General features: G+C 35.0%; 1 protein-coding gene across 1 annotated transcript in view; it reads right to left on the reverse strand.

Annotated features, from left to right (window-relative positions):
- Positions 1 to 15613, reverse strand: part of col22a1 (collagen, type XXII, alpha 1) — an 85296-nt gene extending 69683 nt beyond the window's left edge. The window contains exons 1-3 of the mRNA XM_088928484.1: positions 15498 to 15613; positions 14136 to 14693; positions 6692 to 6769 (exon numbers count right to left, since the gene is read on the reverse strand). Of these exons, the coding sequence (XP_088784610.1) occupies positions 6692 to 6769; positions 14136 to 14693; positions 15498 to 15594 (733 nt within the window). The 5' untranslated portion in view covers positions 15595 to 15613. The remainder of the gene's footprint in view (positions 1 to 6691; positions 6770 to 14135; positions 14694 to 15497) is intronic.
- Between the last annotated feature and the right edge of the window lie 4139 nt (positions 15614 to 19752).

Raw genomic sequence — 19752 nt, forward strand, 5'->3', positions numbered from 1 at the left:
AACTTTAATGATTTAAGCAGTCAATACTGGTGTCTTTTAAGTCAGGATTTATTTTATGGTAGGTTTCCTCACAGAGGGAACTTACAGCTTTGTATTTACTGGTATAAGCATTAGAATTCTAATTCTATCTCTGAGATAGACACCTTTATCATATTAGGGGAATCCAGTTCTCAGTTTATGTTCCTTAAAGGTTTCTATAGTTATAGCCTGGCTTTGTGCCTTGAACTTAAAATTGGCTTCCCATCCAGAGCATACTGTAGTTCCACCCTGAGTTCTATGATAGGTTTTAGGTTGCCAAGACCCATGCCAGGTATACTGTAAGCAGATTTCTGATAATTAATGGATGCGTGAACTTTGGAAATTTGTAAACTGGTGTTTAATGCTTTAATAACCAGGCTCATATGACGTGATGGCAGGAAGCAGACATTTACAGCACATATAGTACAACCGTATTTGTAATACAGAAAAGTAGGTTGCTTGGATAAATACCTTTATAAATAAAGACATAAATCATACTATATGGGACACACACCTGGGGCATGAACCTGGGTCTCCGGCATAACGCAACAGGGAACCAGTCACATGAGCTAAAGGACACCTCCCCTAGCCTAGGCAGCTGAGGTCCCTGCTACACGCAGGGAGGGCGATGACGTCACCGTGTCCAAACTAGCTCTGCTACACCAGCATCATGGGTAAAGTTCTGGTGTGGGGAAAAAGTCTGGGCTTGAAACCACACCTGATTGGATACTGTGTGTGGAAAGGGCAGGGAAGTCATACAGTAGCTGCTGCTGAATGGGGGCCCATTTGTTTTCACATTTCTAGAAATTAAAGTGGACACTGTGTTACCAATTCACTTTTTTATTATTCTGTTATCTAAATCAAGTTAACGTACTGTATATTCTCATTTACATTCTCATCAATTTAAGATCCATTTTTACAGCATGGCAATTACTGGAGAAATTTGATCTAAGGACCCTCCTGCTCACTGTATAATAGAAGCATCCACCCTGAATTTGAACCCACAGCTCTCCAGAGCCCTAACCAAAACTCCACACTGTTGCCTCCTGCTTTGTGTTTTTAAAACCCAAAGCCTGTTAAAAATGTAGCAGTGCTATTTAGGTTATCCTAAAATATCTGATCCACACATTAGTGTCACTGTGGCTCAAACTGAAACTATATTGAGGCTGCAAATAAATACAAGATTAGAGTATAGAAGGTATTTGGCTTGATATTTGCCACAGGCTTTTAGATTTGCCAACCCGCAAGGTGGTTAACTTTGACCACACCCATTTCCTGCTTAAAAATAAACACACAAGTAACTATAGCAATATGACAAATAAAGCTCAGGAAATCCCTGAGACTGAATTGTAATAATCTGAAAGAAATATACAAACAGGGAATAATCCCATTGTTAGTTTGTAGTTCTGTGGTGAATTTATACACAGGTTAAATTGCAATGACTTTAGTAAATTAATTTAGTCCCCTCATGATTTAATGCCTCTGCAATCTAGAACAGTGAATCTCAGACCTGGACCTGGGTTCTTAATTGTGGAGAAATTGATTTCAAATTTCCTATTGTGTGTTGTTACAATATATTTTCTTTCAGCTCTTAAAAAGTTTTATGGGATTTGTAATTGGTATAAAACCCATGCCAGTTCAGAACCTCCCACCTTTAGATGTGTTAGCTGAAATGTGACCAAATGATTTTAAGAAGCAGAAAAAAAACAATCTTTCTGGGAATGTGTGATACTCATTGCTAATCATTGCCACCTGGGTCTATTAATCATAAAGTGGTTGCCTAAATAAGGTCTAAAATAGGTTACCTATTAAGAGTTTTTAATCTTAAATGAGAAAGAAAATTATAAGTTAGAGGAGAAACTGGAGAGTTTTGTATGTTCATGTTTTTGGAAATACAGTAATATAACTAGGGTAATTTTGAAACCAAGGACTGTGTACAGTAAAAGGTACTGTAGAAACCACAAAGCTTGTCAGTTACAGGTACCATGTGGCACCACTGTTTAAGGGCCCAGTTAAAATAAAAACTAGCAGGCACAGCAATCCCTCAGGTGAAAAGTCACTCCCCTAGTGGGACTTACGTGGTGTACTCATTTTGATGGAGTAAATCCATAGTTTTAATACTAAACTAAGTTGAAGAAATCTTTAAAACTCCAATCTGCTGTGCAACCTAACTATTCCTAAATTACATAAGAAATACATACTGTATACTGTATATGAATTCTAGCTTATGCAGGATATGACTTATCGAGGGTGACTTGTAACATAAAAAAATGCTTTAGTACAGGTATTATTCCGCCTCGCAGACGAATTAATGGAGAGATGGGGTGAGGGGGAGAGAGTGAAAACATAAACAGTAGGCAAAGAAACATTCAGCAGAAATGTCTGAAGCTGTAAGCCTGCACCAGCAATCTCTTTCTCATTGTGATCAGAAAATGCTTCTTAGGATGAAGAACCATTTAAAAAGAAACTTACTGCTTTGACAGAATTGAGTTTTATTGAAGGGGTTTTAATGAAGGCCAACTTAAACAAAATTATAGCTGCTTAAAAGGGGACAGGCTGCAGGCTCCAGCTGTTCTTAAATGAACTTTTCATGGGTACTGGGCTACTACATACAGTACAGTATCCTCAGAAATCATCACTTTAACTGCTATTTTTCCACGTAGAACCTACAGTATCTTCATTCATGTCAGACAGACAAGCCAAGACAAGTCAGAGCACTTTAATTTAGTACTTCAAGCTCTATTCCACTATTAGCCCTTTATTCTTATTCCCTTTGCTATTTTCAGTCTGTGCCATGATATTGGTTTATTCTCTCTGGGGCAGCACAGCATCTGCAGTTGCCATTAGATAATCCCACTGTCTTCCAACCAAACCCTAGATTATCTACAAACAATAATTATCTTAAAGCTGACATAAGTGATAAGATCCTAACCCTCTTGTAACAATTTTCAAAGAGTGCCCATCAGCAATAAAATCATAATCAGTCACTATAAAGAAAATTTTTATGGTGTTTAATTTCAAAATGAGATGACTTTCATGCATTTACTAACCTTACTGATACAGATATCGGAACTATTAAGACCTAATGCAGTTGTTTGTTATTATATTTAATTCAATATGTAATCCTTGTGTCCTTATAGCTTCTACATAAACATTTAATTTAGTACACAGATTGGGAGAATCATTCATCTATTGGCTGTTCCTTGTGATCGAGGATGATTGTTTCTAATGAATCTGAAGTTGACTACTGAGGCCAATACAGTTACCACACACTCTCTGTCAAATTGAGGAGGTGTTGTCTAATGAGATATCTGGTCGTGTGCTTTAGATTGTGGTCATGATGAGATCTTTTCAGTGTTATTGTTTCCTTGTTCTGACATCTTTTGGTCTAAAAATGTGGGACATCTATCCAGCTGTGGATGATCGTACAATAGTACAATAGTTAGTACACAACTGTGGATTAACTCAGGAAGTCAATTGCAATTGACCCTGAGTACTTTAAGCTGTATGTGTGGTTTGAACCAAAAGTATTACTCAAAAAATAGCAAGGAAATTACAAATACAGTACCATCAATGATTAAAGACTCTGATTTTTTCAGTGCGTTTTAAAGTGGTGTTAGCGAAAACAAGTCCATCAAAACTATTTTAATTTTTATGTAAAACTATGGTCATCATCTGCCACAAGCCTCGTTCCAGCACTGAAATATATATTTTTTAAATGTTACATGCTCTTACTTATGCAACAACATTAAATGAGCATTTTTTTCATACGAGTGTCACATATTTGACAAACTGGTGTTACAGTATGTGATAAACCGATTTTGAAATCTGAACTAAGACTTTTTAAAGCAGCTGTTGTACAGTAAGACAGTCATTCAAAGCAGCATTTTATATCAAAGCAGCCTGTTTTCTGTCATTGAGTTTTGCTTTAATTGTGAATGAATCAATTTAATTGTGAATTATTAATTAAGGAACTAAGACACAGAATATGGGCACATTGTTTTTCATGTCTGTCACAGAATGGTATTCTCTATGGAGCACTGCAGATACACAGTAGATGCTACATTGAGGTTTGGGATGAACCAAGTCAAAACTTGTAATTTGGATTGGCAATGCAAAACATGTAATCAGCTCTAAAAGCTATTTTGAACTTGTATTGAAACTCCAGGCTTGAATGGTTTAACTACAGAAAAGTGAAAGAATTAACTGGGAAATGAAACCAAAGAGCCTGCAAGTTCTTTTGATCCCGTAAGCTGGTGACATCTGTACACACAGCCTACTGGGATAACTTTGATTAAATATTCTCAGAGGAGCGTTCAAGCATAAAAGTCATCGCCTTCTTTCTATCCAAAGCATTTTCATGGTATTGATAGCCAGGATCATAGGTGTCTTCTTCAAGAACCTTAACACACCACTTCATCTTAAAGACTTCAGCAACCGATGACCTCTGAAAAGTGGTTAAGCTAATTAATTCAGTTAAGCTAATAATTACTTAAATTAAGCAGTTCACTGTAGTTGTAATTGAAAAATGAAGATCTTATGGTCTGGAGTTGAATGCCACATGTACACTGGAGTTCTTACTAATATCTGAAGTGGGACTGAAGTGAAAGCCATTTTATGAAACTTTGTACTATTCTGTTACTTTTGTTTTACACATAATCCATGTGGATTGTTTTTTTTTCTCCTTGCAGACCAGAAACATCTTTTATTTAATACTGTAGAGCTGCCTTAGCCCAGATAGATACTTCTTGTGCTGCTCCATGGAATACTAAAGTAATTATTTTTTTCAGATTTGGCAAGGTCTTCTGAATTCTGGTACTGAATACAGTAACTGAATTAATTTGTAATAAAGGAAAAGCACTTGTCCTTGAATAAGATACTGTACATTTTACTGTACTAAAAACCCTTATTCTTATGCAGAAAAAAAAGTATTTTACAATGAAAACATTAGGTTCAGATATTACAGAAAAATGGTTTTATTGACTGATTTCTCACGTAACATTACCCTGTTCAATATAAAGTGCCATTAGTAAGTCTGCGCACTCTTTTCAAAACAATACATTTGATATTACTTTTCAGATTGTTTGAATATTTGTTCTTAACATGGATGTTGTGTGTTATAATGTGTAAATAAAGGTAAAATGAATTCTCATTTAATGTGTGATGTCAGACAATGTGTTACTTTGCAAAGGGTGTGTAGACTATACAGGCACTGTAGATGCCCCAAGAGACCACTGTTAACTGATTGTGAATGGGAATTCTCCAGAGGTAAAGCTTTATTGTTGAACATTTCTAAAGAACAAAGAGTTTATGGTCAACTAGAACTTCTTTAACTGACCATGCAAGATTGACACCACTCTTTTGGATCTTTATGGGTTTGCTAACCTCTGGTATATGGTGTGCATCAGAATCTTATTGAACAAAAGAAAAATTGGAAAAGATAGGAACTTGCAAAGGCAATCTTTGATAGACCTACTGTAAATGAGGACTTAGCCAATGTTATGACAAAACCTGAGTCTATCTTCTTTAATGACAGATACCACTTCTTACAGCACAGTTTCTTTCAAAACCAGTGCTTTAGCAGGCTTTTTCTTTTTCCATTTCCCATTCTTATCCAGCTAGACTTAAGGTTTGAACAGCATTAGACTCTAATGCTCCTAAACCTGATCTCATCTGCTACATTCCTCTTACCTGTAAAACACTTCAATGAGTGCCTTTTCAATTTAAATTTAAGACATTTATTTTAATTACAACAAAAGCTTTAATATAAGGGCAATCTGTGACTATAACTTTGCTGAAGGTTAATGTAACTGCACAGTGACATGCTGACACATCTAGGGTGTAGTCCTGCCTTGTGTCCTGTGCTTCCAGGATAGGCTCTGGATTCCCATGACTCTTACCAGTAATAAGCAGCTTTATGATGACAGATGGATAAATGTTAACATTAACAGTAATGTAAGACTACACAATATGGAAACTCCAGCGTCATTCTGCCGTTTTTCAAAGCAAGAAAATAGTTCAACGTCCGAACACTTATTAGTGGTTTCACAGGCCCTAATTGTCTGAAAGCCTTCGTTAACCAATGTAATTTAGGTCAGCATGCCTTGAGCTATTTCTAATCAGGGTCTCTCAAACCATCCTTGAGAATTTTAACCACATTTATAGTGACAATATTGTAGTAGCCAAATAAAGATAAATTAGATCCTCTTTCAGTTGGTTTCTTCTAATTGTTCTTTTCCGAAGCAATTTTTGGACGTTTTTTTCCCCTGATATTATTGTTCCTTGTCTAAGGATGAGAATGACAAATTTAAACTAAATCACAAATTCCAACTCATATACAGTACTTGATGCTTGCTCTATCATAACAAAAGTAACCATCAAGCACTATGCATTTATAATTTACTGGTGTGATGTGTTATTTGGAAAAGGCAAAAAAAAATTCAGATTTTCTGTTAATATCCATTTCTTTTTCTTTTTTTTTTAGATGGAATGACTAATTGCAAGAAAATAAGAAAAGTCACAAACAAGAATAGGCTATTGAAGTCATCTTGCTTGTTTGGTTGCTAGCATTTTATTTGATCCGGTAGTATCCAGGTCTTTATTTTCTTTTGTATTCTCAGAATTTTAGCATATTCCTTATTACCTGGAGTAATCTGAAAACCATTGTCCTTACCTGGAATTTCATCCATGTCTTTGCCACTGATGGACTTAAACCTGTCGCCCTCAATGTGAACATTTGGACAGAGCACATCTATGGAGACAGAAGGGCGAGAATCAACATAAAATAATAAAGAGTGTAAAAAAACAGTTCAATCATTAAATCACAATATCCAGCATATTCTAAACCACTTTTTTATGTTGGTAATTTATGACAACTTTAATTACTTAAAGAGTGGCATGGTGGCACAGTGATAAGCTCGGCTATCTCATAGCCCTGGGGCCCCGTCTTGAGCTGTTATCTGTGTGGAGTTTGTATGTTCTCCCCATGTGTGTGTGGATTTTCTCTGGGTGTCTTTGGGACTGTGAGTTTCTCAAGATTCCTCCCACAGTCCCAAAGACATACAGTACTGGTACAGTAGGTTAATTGGCTTCTGTAAAATTTGAGTAAAGTAAAGTGCGAGTTCATGTCTGTGTGTGCCCGGCGATGGACTGGCATCCAATCCAGGGTGTATCCCGCATTGCTCCCAGTGCTTCCTGGGATGGGCTCCAGTCCACCGTGACCCTGAATTGGATAAGCAGTTATTGAAAGTGATGTAATGTGCTGATTACTAAAATAGCACTGCTTCATGCCCCAGAGTTTAATTTATAGTTTTATATTGCGTGTTTAAAATTCTAGCTTACTTCTACAAGGAAAGCTAAGATTACTCAGTCTTAGATCTGTGAGGCACACCAATTAAATGGATAGAAATGGATCTGGAATTTAAAAGGATCAAGACATTATTAAAGGAATCAAATATTGATAAAGTATCCTTCCATCTTAGGTTAAATGGTACAGTAATACCAAATAATACAATCTTATGAATCTTATTCAAGTAGTCCCTATTTTAGGTGACTTCACAACACTTAATGCCTTTCTGAATCTGAGTATTGTTTCAGAAAATAAATGTCCTCAGAAATATGGTTGATTGTGGATGTAATATTTCAGTACAAATACAGAATATCAGTAATTCATTTTTCATTCATGTCATGCACTGCTTATTTTCAGTTTCACAGATAATTAAAGCTCTGATATGTGGCTCAAGATGCTTGGCCCCACCTCTGTAGGGTGGGCAAAATTCCTGCTGGCAGTTGACGTGCTTGATAGACATAAAAAAATGGACTGTGGCTCCAAGGGAGTGAGAGCTGAGAGTCATCTTACTTTGATGACAGTCTCATATTTGTGCCTATGTATTTGAAAGCCTTGAGCTTTTCCTTTGAGTACAGAATGGGCATGCCCACTAGTGACAGAAAGAAAGGCAACACTGACAGGATTAGTTGACATTGGCAGACCGAGTGACACTTTTCTATTTGTGGTCTTTGTATCCGGTAACATCACATTTTGACACTGACATAGACACAACTGGTGGAAAGGCCATTCCAAAGAAACCTCACACATGAACAAGGATTACTCAAGGATTAGTTGTGAATCTAAGTATGACTAAGAAATTAACCTAAATACTAGGTGTGTATTCTAAACATACAGTATATTAGTTTAATTATACTGTTTACCTGTAACTATTATATGTAATGGCTTTTTCTATATCCACTGTATATACAATGATGTCCAAAAGCATTCACTCCCTTCCAATAATATCCCATTTTATTTAATTACAAATGATGCATGCACTATTTGCTCCAAAACTGAGTACTTTTTAAACACCTTTTATGGATTAAAGAAGTTAAATATGAACCTGAACTAATTTTGGTTTGGTATAGTAAAGGGCTGAATATTTAGGTAATGTATATATTTTATTTTTGAATTTTCACTGCTGTTTTTGTAGACAAATAACTTAAATCATCCATAAAACTGTTTATTGTTTCAAGGAGATTTCAGGTTTTGATTGTAAGTCTTCAATTAAAAAATGTGACTACATCATTTGTAATTCCAAAAAAGTACACACTGGTAGAGGTTGAATACTTTTACAAGGCACTGCACTTACAGTATATGATCCCCAAATGTTCCTTAAACAATTAAATGTTCAATAAAAAACTCAAGCAAAAGAGGCTATCAGCTAAAAACATGTTTTGATGGAGTCTGGATATGATAACTGACATACTTCATATTTTTATGAAAGAATGTGTCTTCATAAAATGAAGTCTGCCATATAGTTTTCGCTTGGGTCTGGGTCACTGTCGACTAAAGAAGTTCATTAGGTTGTCATTGTCAGTGTCTTTGAGGATTTGTAATACTTTGAATTAAGGCCCCTAGTGGTCTTTTCTGTTCAAGGCTAAAAAATTGTGCAAATGACTCAGTTTTCACCTGATAAGATGTAAAAACCACCCTTATGCTTTGAGCTATCTCTCTCTGTGAAGAGCCATGTTCCAGCATCTTGCCAGCCTAACTGATCACATAATCACCAGAGAACTACAAGCAATAGCTCTATTTGGAACTTCCCATGCCAAAAAAACCCACTAATTATAATCAGTTTATAGTGGAGCTATGAGATGTTTCATAACCAGTCTCATTGAATTCCTTATTTTGTTAAACATGGTGGCATTCTTTTGGCTTAGGTGTCAGTACCTGTTGTAGCATGAAACAAGTGCACACAAATGCAGCTTCTTTCCATCTCCCTTACTCTGAGAGTGTGTCTCAACAAGGCAGCCACACAACCACCCTACTGTTGAGGGATAGGAGGTAGATCGGTCAAGCTTTTTTTATTCACATAGAATGAGGGTGTTGAAGTTGGAAAACTGCAAGGCAGGCAACCAAACCACGCTGGCTGTTTCCCTTTTGACAGTCTTGTACAATCAGAGCCTGTAATTTTCTTTAATCACAGCTATAAAAAGGACTTTGTCAAATCAAAGAAACTAAAGTTTAGCATCCTTTTTTCTGGGGTGTGGATCGTTCAGAACCTTTTCCTTACTTTATACAGTGCAAGAATTGAAGATTCTAATTTGGTAATTTGGTATAAAAGTGCTCAGGTAAATACAGTATTTACAGTACAAACCAGGAGCCTTAGTATTTTAATACAAAACAGAGTAGAGGCACTTGTAATGAACAATAAACACAATGCAAAATGAATGGAAAGCAAAGATTCAAACAAGGAAGGCATGTATTAGTTTCATTTAATTTGTCATTGTGCTTTTTTAATTCTAGGATATGGTGCCTCAGTTTTTGCACTGAATCGTATTTATTTTACCCTGTAAAATTAACAGTATTTTTTGGCTGCTGTAAAGGTTCTAATATCTTTTGAGTGTTCAGAAAAAAAAACCTGTTAAGCTATTTCATTAAAACTATTCCAGATGGACCTTCAGATACAGGATATGCATATAATTTCTGAAAGTGTTTTCTTATTGTTTATGCAATAAACCCAGTTTGATAAATGTGTTACTGAAATATTATAGTTTGAGAAATTGGTTTGGCAATGAGCAAAGTTTTGCACACCTTATAAAAAGAAATGTAACACTAAGGGTTGTATAAGATGCATCAGTGTTTTTTTTAATTTACAGTTTATTAAATTTTTTGTTAACACTATTTCAAAATTCAAAATTCAGTATTACTATCATTAATGCACGCAAAACGTAGTCTATGACAATATACAATTATTAACCACTTTAAAAGTAATACAGTAATTATAAAGAAAATTTTATACTGTATTTTAAGAAAAATATTATCTACAGCTAAGTTTTAAATGCTCTGAAGCAGCTAAGATACTGTACCTTCTTTATTTTTTTCATTTTATCAGTGCTGTTTCTCCTTAGGTTAAAATAATATTGTAGTCATATTTTATTTAGTTGCCTATTTAAAAGTGTGCATATGAAAGCAATAATTCAGCTTATGCTTTATTTCAATTGTGTTGTAGGAAGGTACTGTTAATGTGACTAGATCCTCAATGCAATTCTGTTTTATTTGCTAGCAGAGTACACTTTGTAGCTGTTCAGACGTGTTCCCACTTCAAAAAGGGGAGTAGAACGGTTTCAAAGTCATGATTACATGCTAAAATGACAACTATGCATAAATATTTTTAAAATGGTGCTGCAGCTTAATTTTCTCAAACCATGCTCAAAAGAAACTGGTCTCTGTCATTGTGGCTGAAAAACTATAATTTAAAGAGCAGCCACACATTCATACAGTGTAAGTGGCAATGGGAGTACCCTTAACATAGTCAGGCCTACATTTCTTCCTCACTACAAATCCATAAAGCTGTGGGAGTTCAACATAGAATACGTTTGCATAAACAAAAGAAAAATATGGAGTGAAAAAAACAAAATGTCTAACACTTTGCAAATTAGTGTATCTCAACCTTCTGTTTGCATCACAGAAAGTTTTGTACTTGTGACTACAGGATTTACTGTATTCAGTCTTAGCTTAATGCAAAACCATTGACCCTGAAGACTGAAATTAGAACTGAAAAAATCTCTTTTTGACTTTGACCTACCCTAGGACTCAATACCAGCGATTACTATTTCAGTTCTGAAGGTATGCCTACAGTATGGCTGATGTTCTCAAAGAATATTTTACAGCAGTGCTGCAATAGTGGGGGTTTGCATTCTGGTTCACTTGCTGTGCCTTTCACTCATTCACGTTATCTTCATCTTCCCTCTTTTACACCACTAAGATCGTCTTTCTATTCCGGGCAAAGTAGTGGTTAGTATAAAAAAGAGCAAACTCATTTTGTTTTATTTGTGGAAGAGAACGACTTTACATCTACTTGGTAAAGTCAAGCTGTTTCTATCTACACAATGTACTGTAAATTCATTCACTAAAAATGGTTTGCTTTAATATGAACTGTTGTAGTCATAGCAAAGAAATATAGTCAATAATTATTTAAGTAGTATTTTGTATACACTATCCACCATGCAGCAACTGCTCTCTAGAGTGAAGAAAAAATCCCAGAATTGCTTTGGACAGCTGTAGCTGTATTTAAGCACTGGGTGCTCTTATTGATAGTTATATTCTTAGCTGTACTTGGTCCATCTGGTAACTCCCTTTGCCATTCTTGTTAAAAGAACTACTGACCCACAGATGGTTACAGAAATCTTCCCTGTGATTCATGGACCAGTAGGGTACTAATCAAAAACAGATTAGTAAATAGCTACTTCTTTAGCTAACGTAAACATCTGTGGATTAAGACACCCTAACTTATTTCTGTGCCCTGCTGTTGAATTTAGAAACTTGCACGATTTGATTAGAGACCATATGTTTTGTGGGTATGGGTGTATAAGAAAATTGGAAAGAAATTACGGAGTGAAGTTTGCTTTAAATCAAAGTTTGCCTTAAAAATTATTAAAGGTAAAATTCTAGTTTGCGAGTAGTTGACTTTAAAATATTCAAAGGCACAGTCAATAGTGCCTTGCCACAAGAAAATTACCACTTAGAAATTGCCAACATTTTAGGTTAATGATTGACAAAGGAAATATTCATAAACTTCACATACTGTAGTGCAGTATCTCTACAGTACATAATTTAGAATAGTATAATTTGTTTTAAATTAGGTCTTATGTGACAGAGCTGTATTTGTGTTTCCTTCTGAATATTTGTATAACCAGTGATCTATCAAGCCCTTTCTTGCAAAAAGTCCATCTTTACTGTGACCTGCTAGCTTACAATATTGCAGGGTTTACAGAGACTCAGCTGATAACCAGCAGTTATGATCTTACTGTACTGTTAAGGTACTGTAGAAAAGGCAGTATTTTTTCTACTTTTCATCAGTTTTCAAGACAGATTATATTTTTTTAGTTTGCTGATTATATATATATTTTAATTATCCAAAATATAACAATAACTTCACTTTCCCATATCTATACAGAAATTAAGGATTTAAAACATTTACAAATTTGTGCCATATCTACTGTTCCAATCCTTTTCTCCTGAAATTGCATTTTCAGGTATACACATACTGTATCTCCCGATATAGAGTCAAATGTTAATTTAATGTTTTTCCAAAACCCTCCCCTATTTTAAAATAGAACAACATTGAGAGAACGTACAGAAGCAGACTAACTAATGACACTAGATATATAATTTCCCAAAACATAAAACAAATGTTCATCAGAAAAAAACTAAATTCTATAGCTCATCAAGGAACTTTTGTCATTTATCAAGAGTTTGTCCAGTTGAAGACAGCTTTTTTTTGCCATGAAAATGTAAAGCAATGATTATTGGGCTAATCTGAGTTTTCAGTTACTTACAGTACCTGTTTCTGAAGCAGTCGATTACTAGGAAAAATTAGGTAGTATGATAATGCTGAAGGGTGCAGTGCTTGAAATATTAGAACTATAATTTTCAGAACGAAAATAACTTAACCATTTACCCAAGTTGTTTTCTTGCCACTGATATTCTTAGATGTATATGTATAGTGCAAAGTGATCCGAGAGATTACAGTTTAAAAAAGGATGAGATTGAAGCCTGTGTCTTGTGATGAAAGACTATCACACAGCACTGTTATCATATTTGTTAGGATGCCCAACATTTTAAAATAGACCATTTTTAGTGTAACCGTTTTAAACAAGCAGTATTATTCAGATATTGAGACATGTAACATCTTAGGTCAGTATGATATCCAGACATAAAGGACTTATTTGACCATCTTTAGATGCAAAACTTGATCTGCCGGGCAGTAGAGACGCATGCTTGTTCAGGGAACATTTGTTTTAAATTCATGTACTGTAACTGAGCATTTCATTAAAACACATTGCACATTTCTGGAGTATTGTGTTAGAAATTTTACTTTTTACTTTCTTCCTTCACTGCCACCACCATGGCTATGTGACAGTTGGAGTACTGCTCTGTCCCTGCCAGGATTCAACCACATTCACAAGCAGGCTCCCGAGACCAGGTCTTCTGTGTCTGCTAGAAAGTCTACACTCTCCATGACTCAAGAGGCTGAAGTCACTACTGTAACATACTTAATGCCACTCTGCTCTGTTATATTAAAAGGACACTTTTTCACTTCGTATATCTCATCGATACATTATATTTCTGTCTAACTTGTAAGCCAAAATAAAACTCTATTTTAAAAGGTGTAATAACAGACTCTGGAGATGGCCCTGCGGTATCATTTGAAGTACCATATTTACTGTTTGGATTAAGATTTCAGATATATTTGCCTTCCCTCATAGCTAACTTTAGTCAGGAATATAAATCATTTAGCCTTAATCACCTTGTCACTAGCAGTACATGAATGTAAAATATTGCTCCTTGGCAGCCAAGCTTTACAGCTTGTATCCTTTACAGCCAAGCTTTATGGTTGATATCCTCCATTTAAACAACCCACTACATCCAGGAAAAATCTTCCATTCCCAGCCTTCCTCATTAATGACACATAGTGCTCATCCTGTGCAGTATTAATTCAATGGTGAGAAAAGTTGGGAGAAAACTGTTAAAGTGAAGAAGCCTGATTCTTAGATACTTAAAACTGTCATATATTTTATAATATAATATGTTATAACATTGTTATAAATCCTATAATACTTACTCTCACAGAGCCGTCTCCTCAGTTTCCCTCTTATCTTGTCAATGGCGTTGAAATCAGAAACGTGAAACACATGAGCAGACTTTGGTTCTGAAGCAATCTCCTCCAGCTCAACTCTGAGAGCTTCGCCAATGCCAACTGCAAACATCCTTATCCCGGCCTGATGGGCAGCCTTGGAAGGTTCCAAAACATAATCCTGGCTCCTTCCATCTGTCATCAAGATGGCCACCTTCTTGATACCTTGTGCATTGGGCCTCGCATCTTGGAAGATGCGAGTGGTAGTGTAACTAATGGCATCTCCAGTGTTGGTGTTTCCTCCAAGGTACCTGATATTCCGAGCTGCACTTTTGACTTCTTCCAGAGTTCTGTATCTCCCAAGGTCAAACTCTGTGGTAGGCCTGTCACTATACCGAACCACAGCCACACGTGTCTTGTCTGGTCCAATGTCAAACGTCTCCACTAAGTTGGCCACCCACTGTCTGACCTTTTCGAAGTTCTCTCTTCCCACACTGGATGAGGTATCCAGTATAAAGACCAAGTCATACTGAACGTTTTTACATCCTAAATGAAAATTAGAGACATATGGTTAATTATTTCAACATCGTATATTCAAAGTTAATTCTGAAAACATTTTTTAAATAGTTTTGTTCACATGTACATTCTGCTTTCTGCACACCTTGTGAAAATACTAATTTGAGAATAGAACTTTAGGTTTCAAAATGCCTTTAACCTTTGTCTGAACTCTGGACCAAACTGGAATATATTCAATTTCACTTTACTCTGAAACTGGAATATATTCAATTTCACTTTATGGTAAGCTTCAGGTCAATCAAAAAGGAAACACAATTCCCTGGAAAGTTAGGGAGAAATGGTTGAAAATGTATGAACCCCCTTGAAAGAGAACAGCAAGAAGGCCTTGTTCTCTTGATCAGCAAGGTATATTGCTTCACTTTTATGTGTTTCTTTTCTGATATTCACTAGGCTATACACTTGACATTTAATAAGTTAAAATACCTCATCATCTGTTCCTAATCATCTCTACTGAGATGATTTATTGTTTATGCAATAGTCACTCAAATAAATCACTGTCAGCTATGAGTAATCAATTAATCAAAATTATGCTAGAACATTCTATCTATATCCAAAATATGTTCTCTTTTCTAAGAACATACATCAATAGAGTAATACATTTATGATGTTCAGCCTATCTGGCTGTTTTACATATTTCTAATAAATTATCATGAACTTGATTTCAACGTCTGTTCATATTCATTGATTTCATGCTCTTTCAGGAAAAGGAATAATGCTAGGAAGCTAATAGCTGAATCCAAGTAGGAAATGGAGATGTTGTCTATAAATTGTTACCTGCTCTTTGTGCAATTGTTCTTCCACCTGGAAGCATCAGTGCAAGGAATATTAGAATTTTACAAATCCGAAATCCCATTCGCAACACCATCTCCATCTCTTTTACAGTGACCGTTGAATAGGATTGTGGTTACCATCAATGTTTCGTCCTGTGGAGACAATTATTAAAAATGAATCAATAATATTTTCAGGTTTGTAATTTATAGAAATAAACCTTTAGCTTGATGACACTATTTAATGTCTCGGCAATATACAGATACTGAAAACATTTTGTTAGTAATGCTTACTTAACTTGTTGTCCTAATATAAATGAACCCTTATCAATTGTTACTCAACAGAAAGTTAACTTTGTAAGTGAAAGAGATAATCAAATGTAAAAAATATGTATACATTTCTTTTGTTAGTGTTTTACAAGTAATAATAAATTAAAGAAATAGAAAATGGGTTACCTTGAGGCTATTATGATTATTGAAAGCTAAATTAACTTTTACTTCCTTAAAGAAAAAAATATATATTTGTATTATTTTCTTGTCTTAGTCAGGACGTACTGTATGTGGTACTGTCGCAGAAAACATACATATGGGATATCTTGATCTGCCACTACAGTGTTTAGACTGTTCATCTATGTTTATCCAGCATCTGAGACAGTTCTTCTATGAGTTTATTTGGTATAAATTTAGCTTAATTATATCTGTTCAGCTGAGGAACAAGATGCACTATTGTCTTGAACAACTTTGCTGAAATAATGTAAATTACAGCTTTGTGCGAAAATGATTGTCCCACAAGCTGGAGGACAATATGCCAAACTAGAAGCTTGTCCAAGGGATACAGAGTATATGCACTGCATTGATGTTGGGATGTGGTAACACATTTCAGTGTTTATTTTTACTTTTTTAGAGAGGAGATTTTAAAGAAATCCTGTTAATATTCAGTAATGAACAAGAAATGCTAAATCTCCTGTAGATAAAGCAATAAAATGATATGACTGCCTCCTCCCGACAGGCACTTCAGAATAGAATTCTTCAAATAAGAAACTTTTATGAGCACTTTTCATCAAATGTTAACCTATATTTTTAAAAAATAGGTTAACTTTAATCCTTGGGTTTTTTAATTAAAAAACAGACTATCAGCAGGTTTCTGTTGGACAATCTGTGTATCATGCCTTGGTTACTGTTGGTAACCTGTTCTCGCTGTCTACAAACATAGTGGTATAAAGGTTGTTTGGGAAAGGGCTGTTACGCAGAAATATGTGTGGGTTTGGTATATAAGATGATGTGGCATTTGGCACTCCCATCCCCTATAAACTGCACACTTCCTTGATTTAACAATTTATGATATCCATTTGCAGCTGCAATGGCAAAGACATGTTTTAAGAAATTAGTAATATTTAAGATTTAGAGAAAGCATCTTTAAGTCTATAAATATGAAATCAGTCAAATCCTATATGCACCCATGGTGCATCTACTGTACAGCTTCATATAATACCCCATTTATGTGATGCATATTGTGGCCCTAGTTACAGTAGGAGCCTGTTTTTCTGATGGATGATATCCACCAGACAGTTTGGCTTCACAGAGAATACAGAGGTGCAAAATTACAGTTATAGTGTTCTAGAGAATCACAGTGTCCAACAACCACCAGATCTCTTTTTGGATTCTTAGTAGAGACCACTTTTTTTAGAATTTGGATTACAGATGGAAGTGTCCTGCCCTCAAGCTCCCGTATCTGATTCAAGGTTCTGAAGTGGGGCAAATTTCTTTGGTGATGTGATTTTGAGTTAGTGAAATATGTTACTTTTCACCGCCTGGGACCATCATCCTTATTCTCTTTCTCCAGGTGTTTCTCTGACAATCCATGCTGCATATCTCTCTGAATGCTGAGAATCATGTTTTGCTGAGAATCTCTTGGAGCCCATGGAGTTTCTTAAGTTCCTTTTCCAGTGCATTAGCTTTTTAATTCAGTATCTGGATTTTGTGGCAGTTACCAGTACCACAAATGTATTATGGCTTTTGGAGTTCCTCCACGATGCTCCACAAATTACAGATTATTGGTTTAAACACCATTTTTGAAGTATTAAATGCTTAGCATACTGTACATGATGCAAAGAACTATATTTTGGTGATAAGAAACAGCTGCACTGTTGCTAAACAGTAGGTTAAATACTGTCAGCCTTCCTGCCTACAATTAACACCTACTTACAGTAGCTCCTACACAGTTTGCACTGACTTGCAAAATTGTGTCAGTCATCAATCAGTCAAAATAAACGTTATATTACTTTTTTTTCAAGGAAAAATTCCAAATTACTGGGTACAATAACAGGCAAAAAATATTCTTATCCAAAAGGGAATTCACCTGGCTTGTTTCTTTTCTTTCTAAATCTTCCTCCAAGTGCAGTATTAGCTGCTCTGTCTGCCTGTTTTCACCTGTCTTTTGCTTGTATTGTATGGGCTTATAGGGATCAAATAATGAAAGAGATGTTTGGGTTTTGCTAGTCCTCTCTCATGTCAGAAATGCTGATAAAATCATGGATTTACAGTCTATTCAATGTGTACATTGTTGTTTTAATATGCAATTTACATATTTACATTATGTTACTATACTACTGTACAGTATAAATTAATATTCTGTTTGACCTGAGGAGCTGCTGCCTCATTTGCCTGCTCTGACATTCTCCACCAGAGAATGTTAGGTTTAACTTGCATCAGCTTCCTTGGTTAGCTGATCCAGTGAGATTGTGAGGTCCTTTGTGGCACATCTCTGTTTTTGCATTTGAAGTGTGAGCTGATGCTCTGCTTCAGTAGCACATGGTGTGTCAATGAACAGATGTCAGAAATTCCTTCAGTGATAGTACATTCCTAGCCAAAGCCATTAAAATACACAATGTACTATAGATGTAAACCCTCTTGAGTTAGAATACTGGAAGTGATTATTTCATAGAAGTAAACCACAAATTACCTAAACAATAAGAAAATGCTCCTGTTTACCTTGAATTATCAGTCAGAGAGCTTGAGGCTATCAAAGGAGGCTTAGGCAATTCAAACTGTATTCAGGTTATGGTATTTTGTTAACTTGAAGGTGATTTGTTTCAATGTATTTAGATTGATTTTTGGCAGAGTAAATCAAAAACCTGACATATTTGAAAAAGTAGAAAATAATAGCTTTGTAATATGCCATTTTAGATATATACAGTATGCTGCACACCTAAAACTGTTTATTGTTTTTTTAAATATGTTCCTGTGACAATTAATTAAATATAAATAGATTATCAAAATACAGTTATTTCATTCATTCTAAACTATTCTTCTGAGCTGATGTTGAATTTAAAAGCTATAATCTTTTACATAACTATAATTAAACTAGAATTTTATACCGTGCTTTACATGTTAACCACAGAAACTTCTGTATAAATAAAGCATGGTTTCCAAATCAAAACTAGGATGCCAAAAGTCATCAAATTATGTTTTTAAAACTGATAACACAACAAAGTACAATGTATTGCATTAGTAGATTGAATAAATGTCAAAGTGTTACTGAGTCCCACTGAAGACATACGATACATGGCAATAATCATCCATACACACACATGAGCTTTGTGTTGGTATTTGATTCTAATCAATAATTTTACAAATATTCTGTACATTTGTACAGAATATTAATTATTCAATAAATAGCAAACATCTATTTATAAATATATATAGAAAAGGTATTAAATGCAAATATTTGATGTCAGAATGCACAAATAAAAATCCAAAATCTAATTATAATCATGGTAAATATGTGGAAATATGTGCAAAAGGCATTCAGATATGGATAATAAATGTTAAATCGCCAGTGTTGGATTGGTATTCATTTTAAATTGGCAGCCTTTTACTCTTTCAGAGAGAAAAGAACAGTACTTACGGGGAATAATTATAATTCATTACAACACACTAATATCCTACAATAAGGAGCCAAAGATTTTCATCTGTAAGCAACAGAGAATTTTGACACAGACACAAGATATCACATAGTGTACTTGGAGTGGCAGCAGCACAAAATCTCATGACAGAAAATATTTTAAATTGAATAGAAAACTGGCACTGGAAGTAGCATCAACTTTATTAAATGGGCTTCAAATGTGTCACCTGTTTAGTCAGTTGTACAATGTGTAATTTAACAACACACAGTATATTAGCAACAAGCAATTAAATAAAAAAAAACAATAATACAACTTAAAGAATACATGACCATCAACACATCAGCAACAGTTGCAGGA

The sequence above is a fragment of the Atractosteus spatula genome, chromosome 12, assembly GCF_055471065.1.
Source record: "Atractosteus spatula isolate fAtrSpa1 chromosome 12, fAtrSpa1.hap1, whole genome shotgun sequence".
NCBI lineage: Eukaryota > Metazoa > Chordata > Actinopteri > Semionotiformes > Lepisosteidae > Atractosteus > Atractosteus spatula.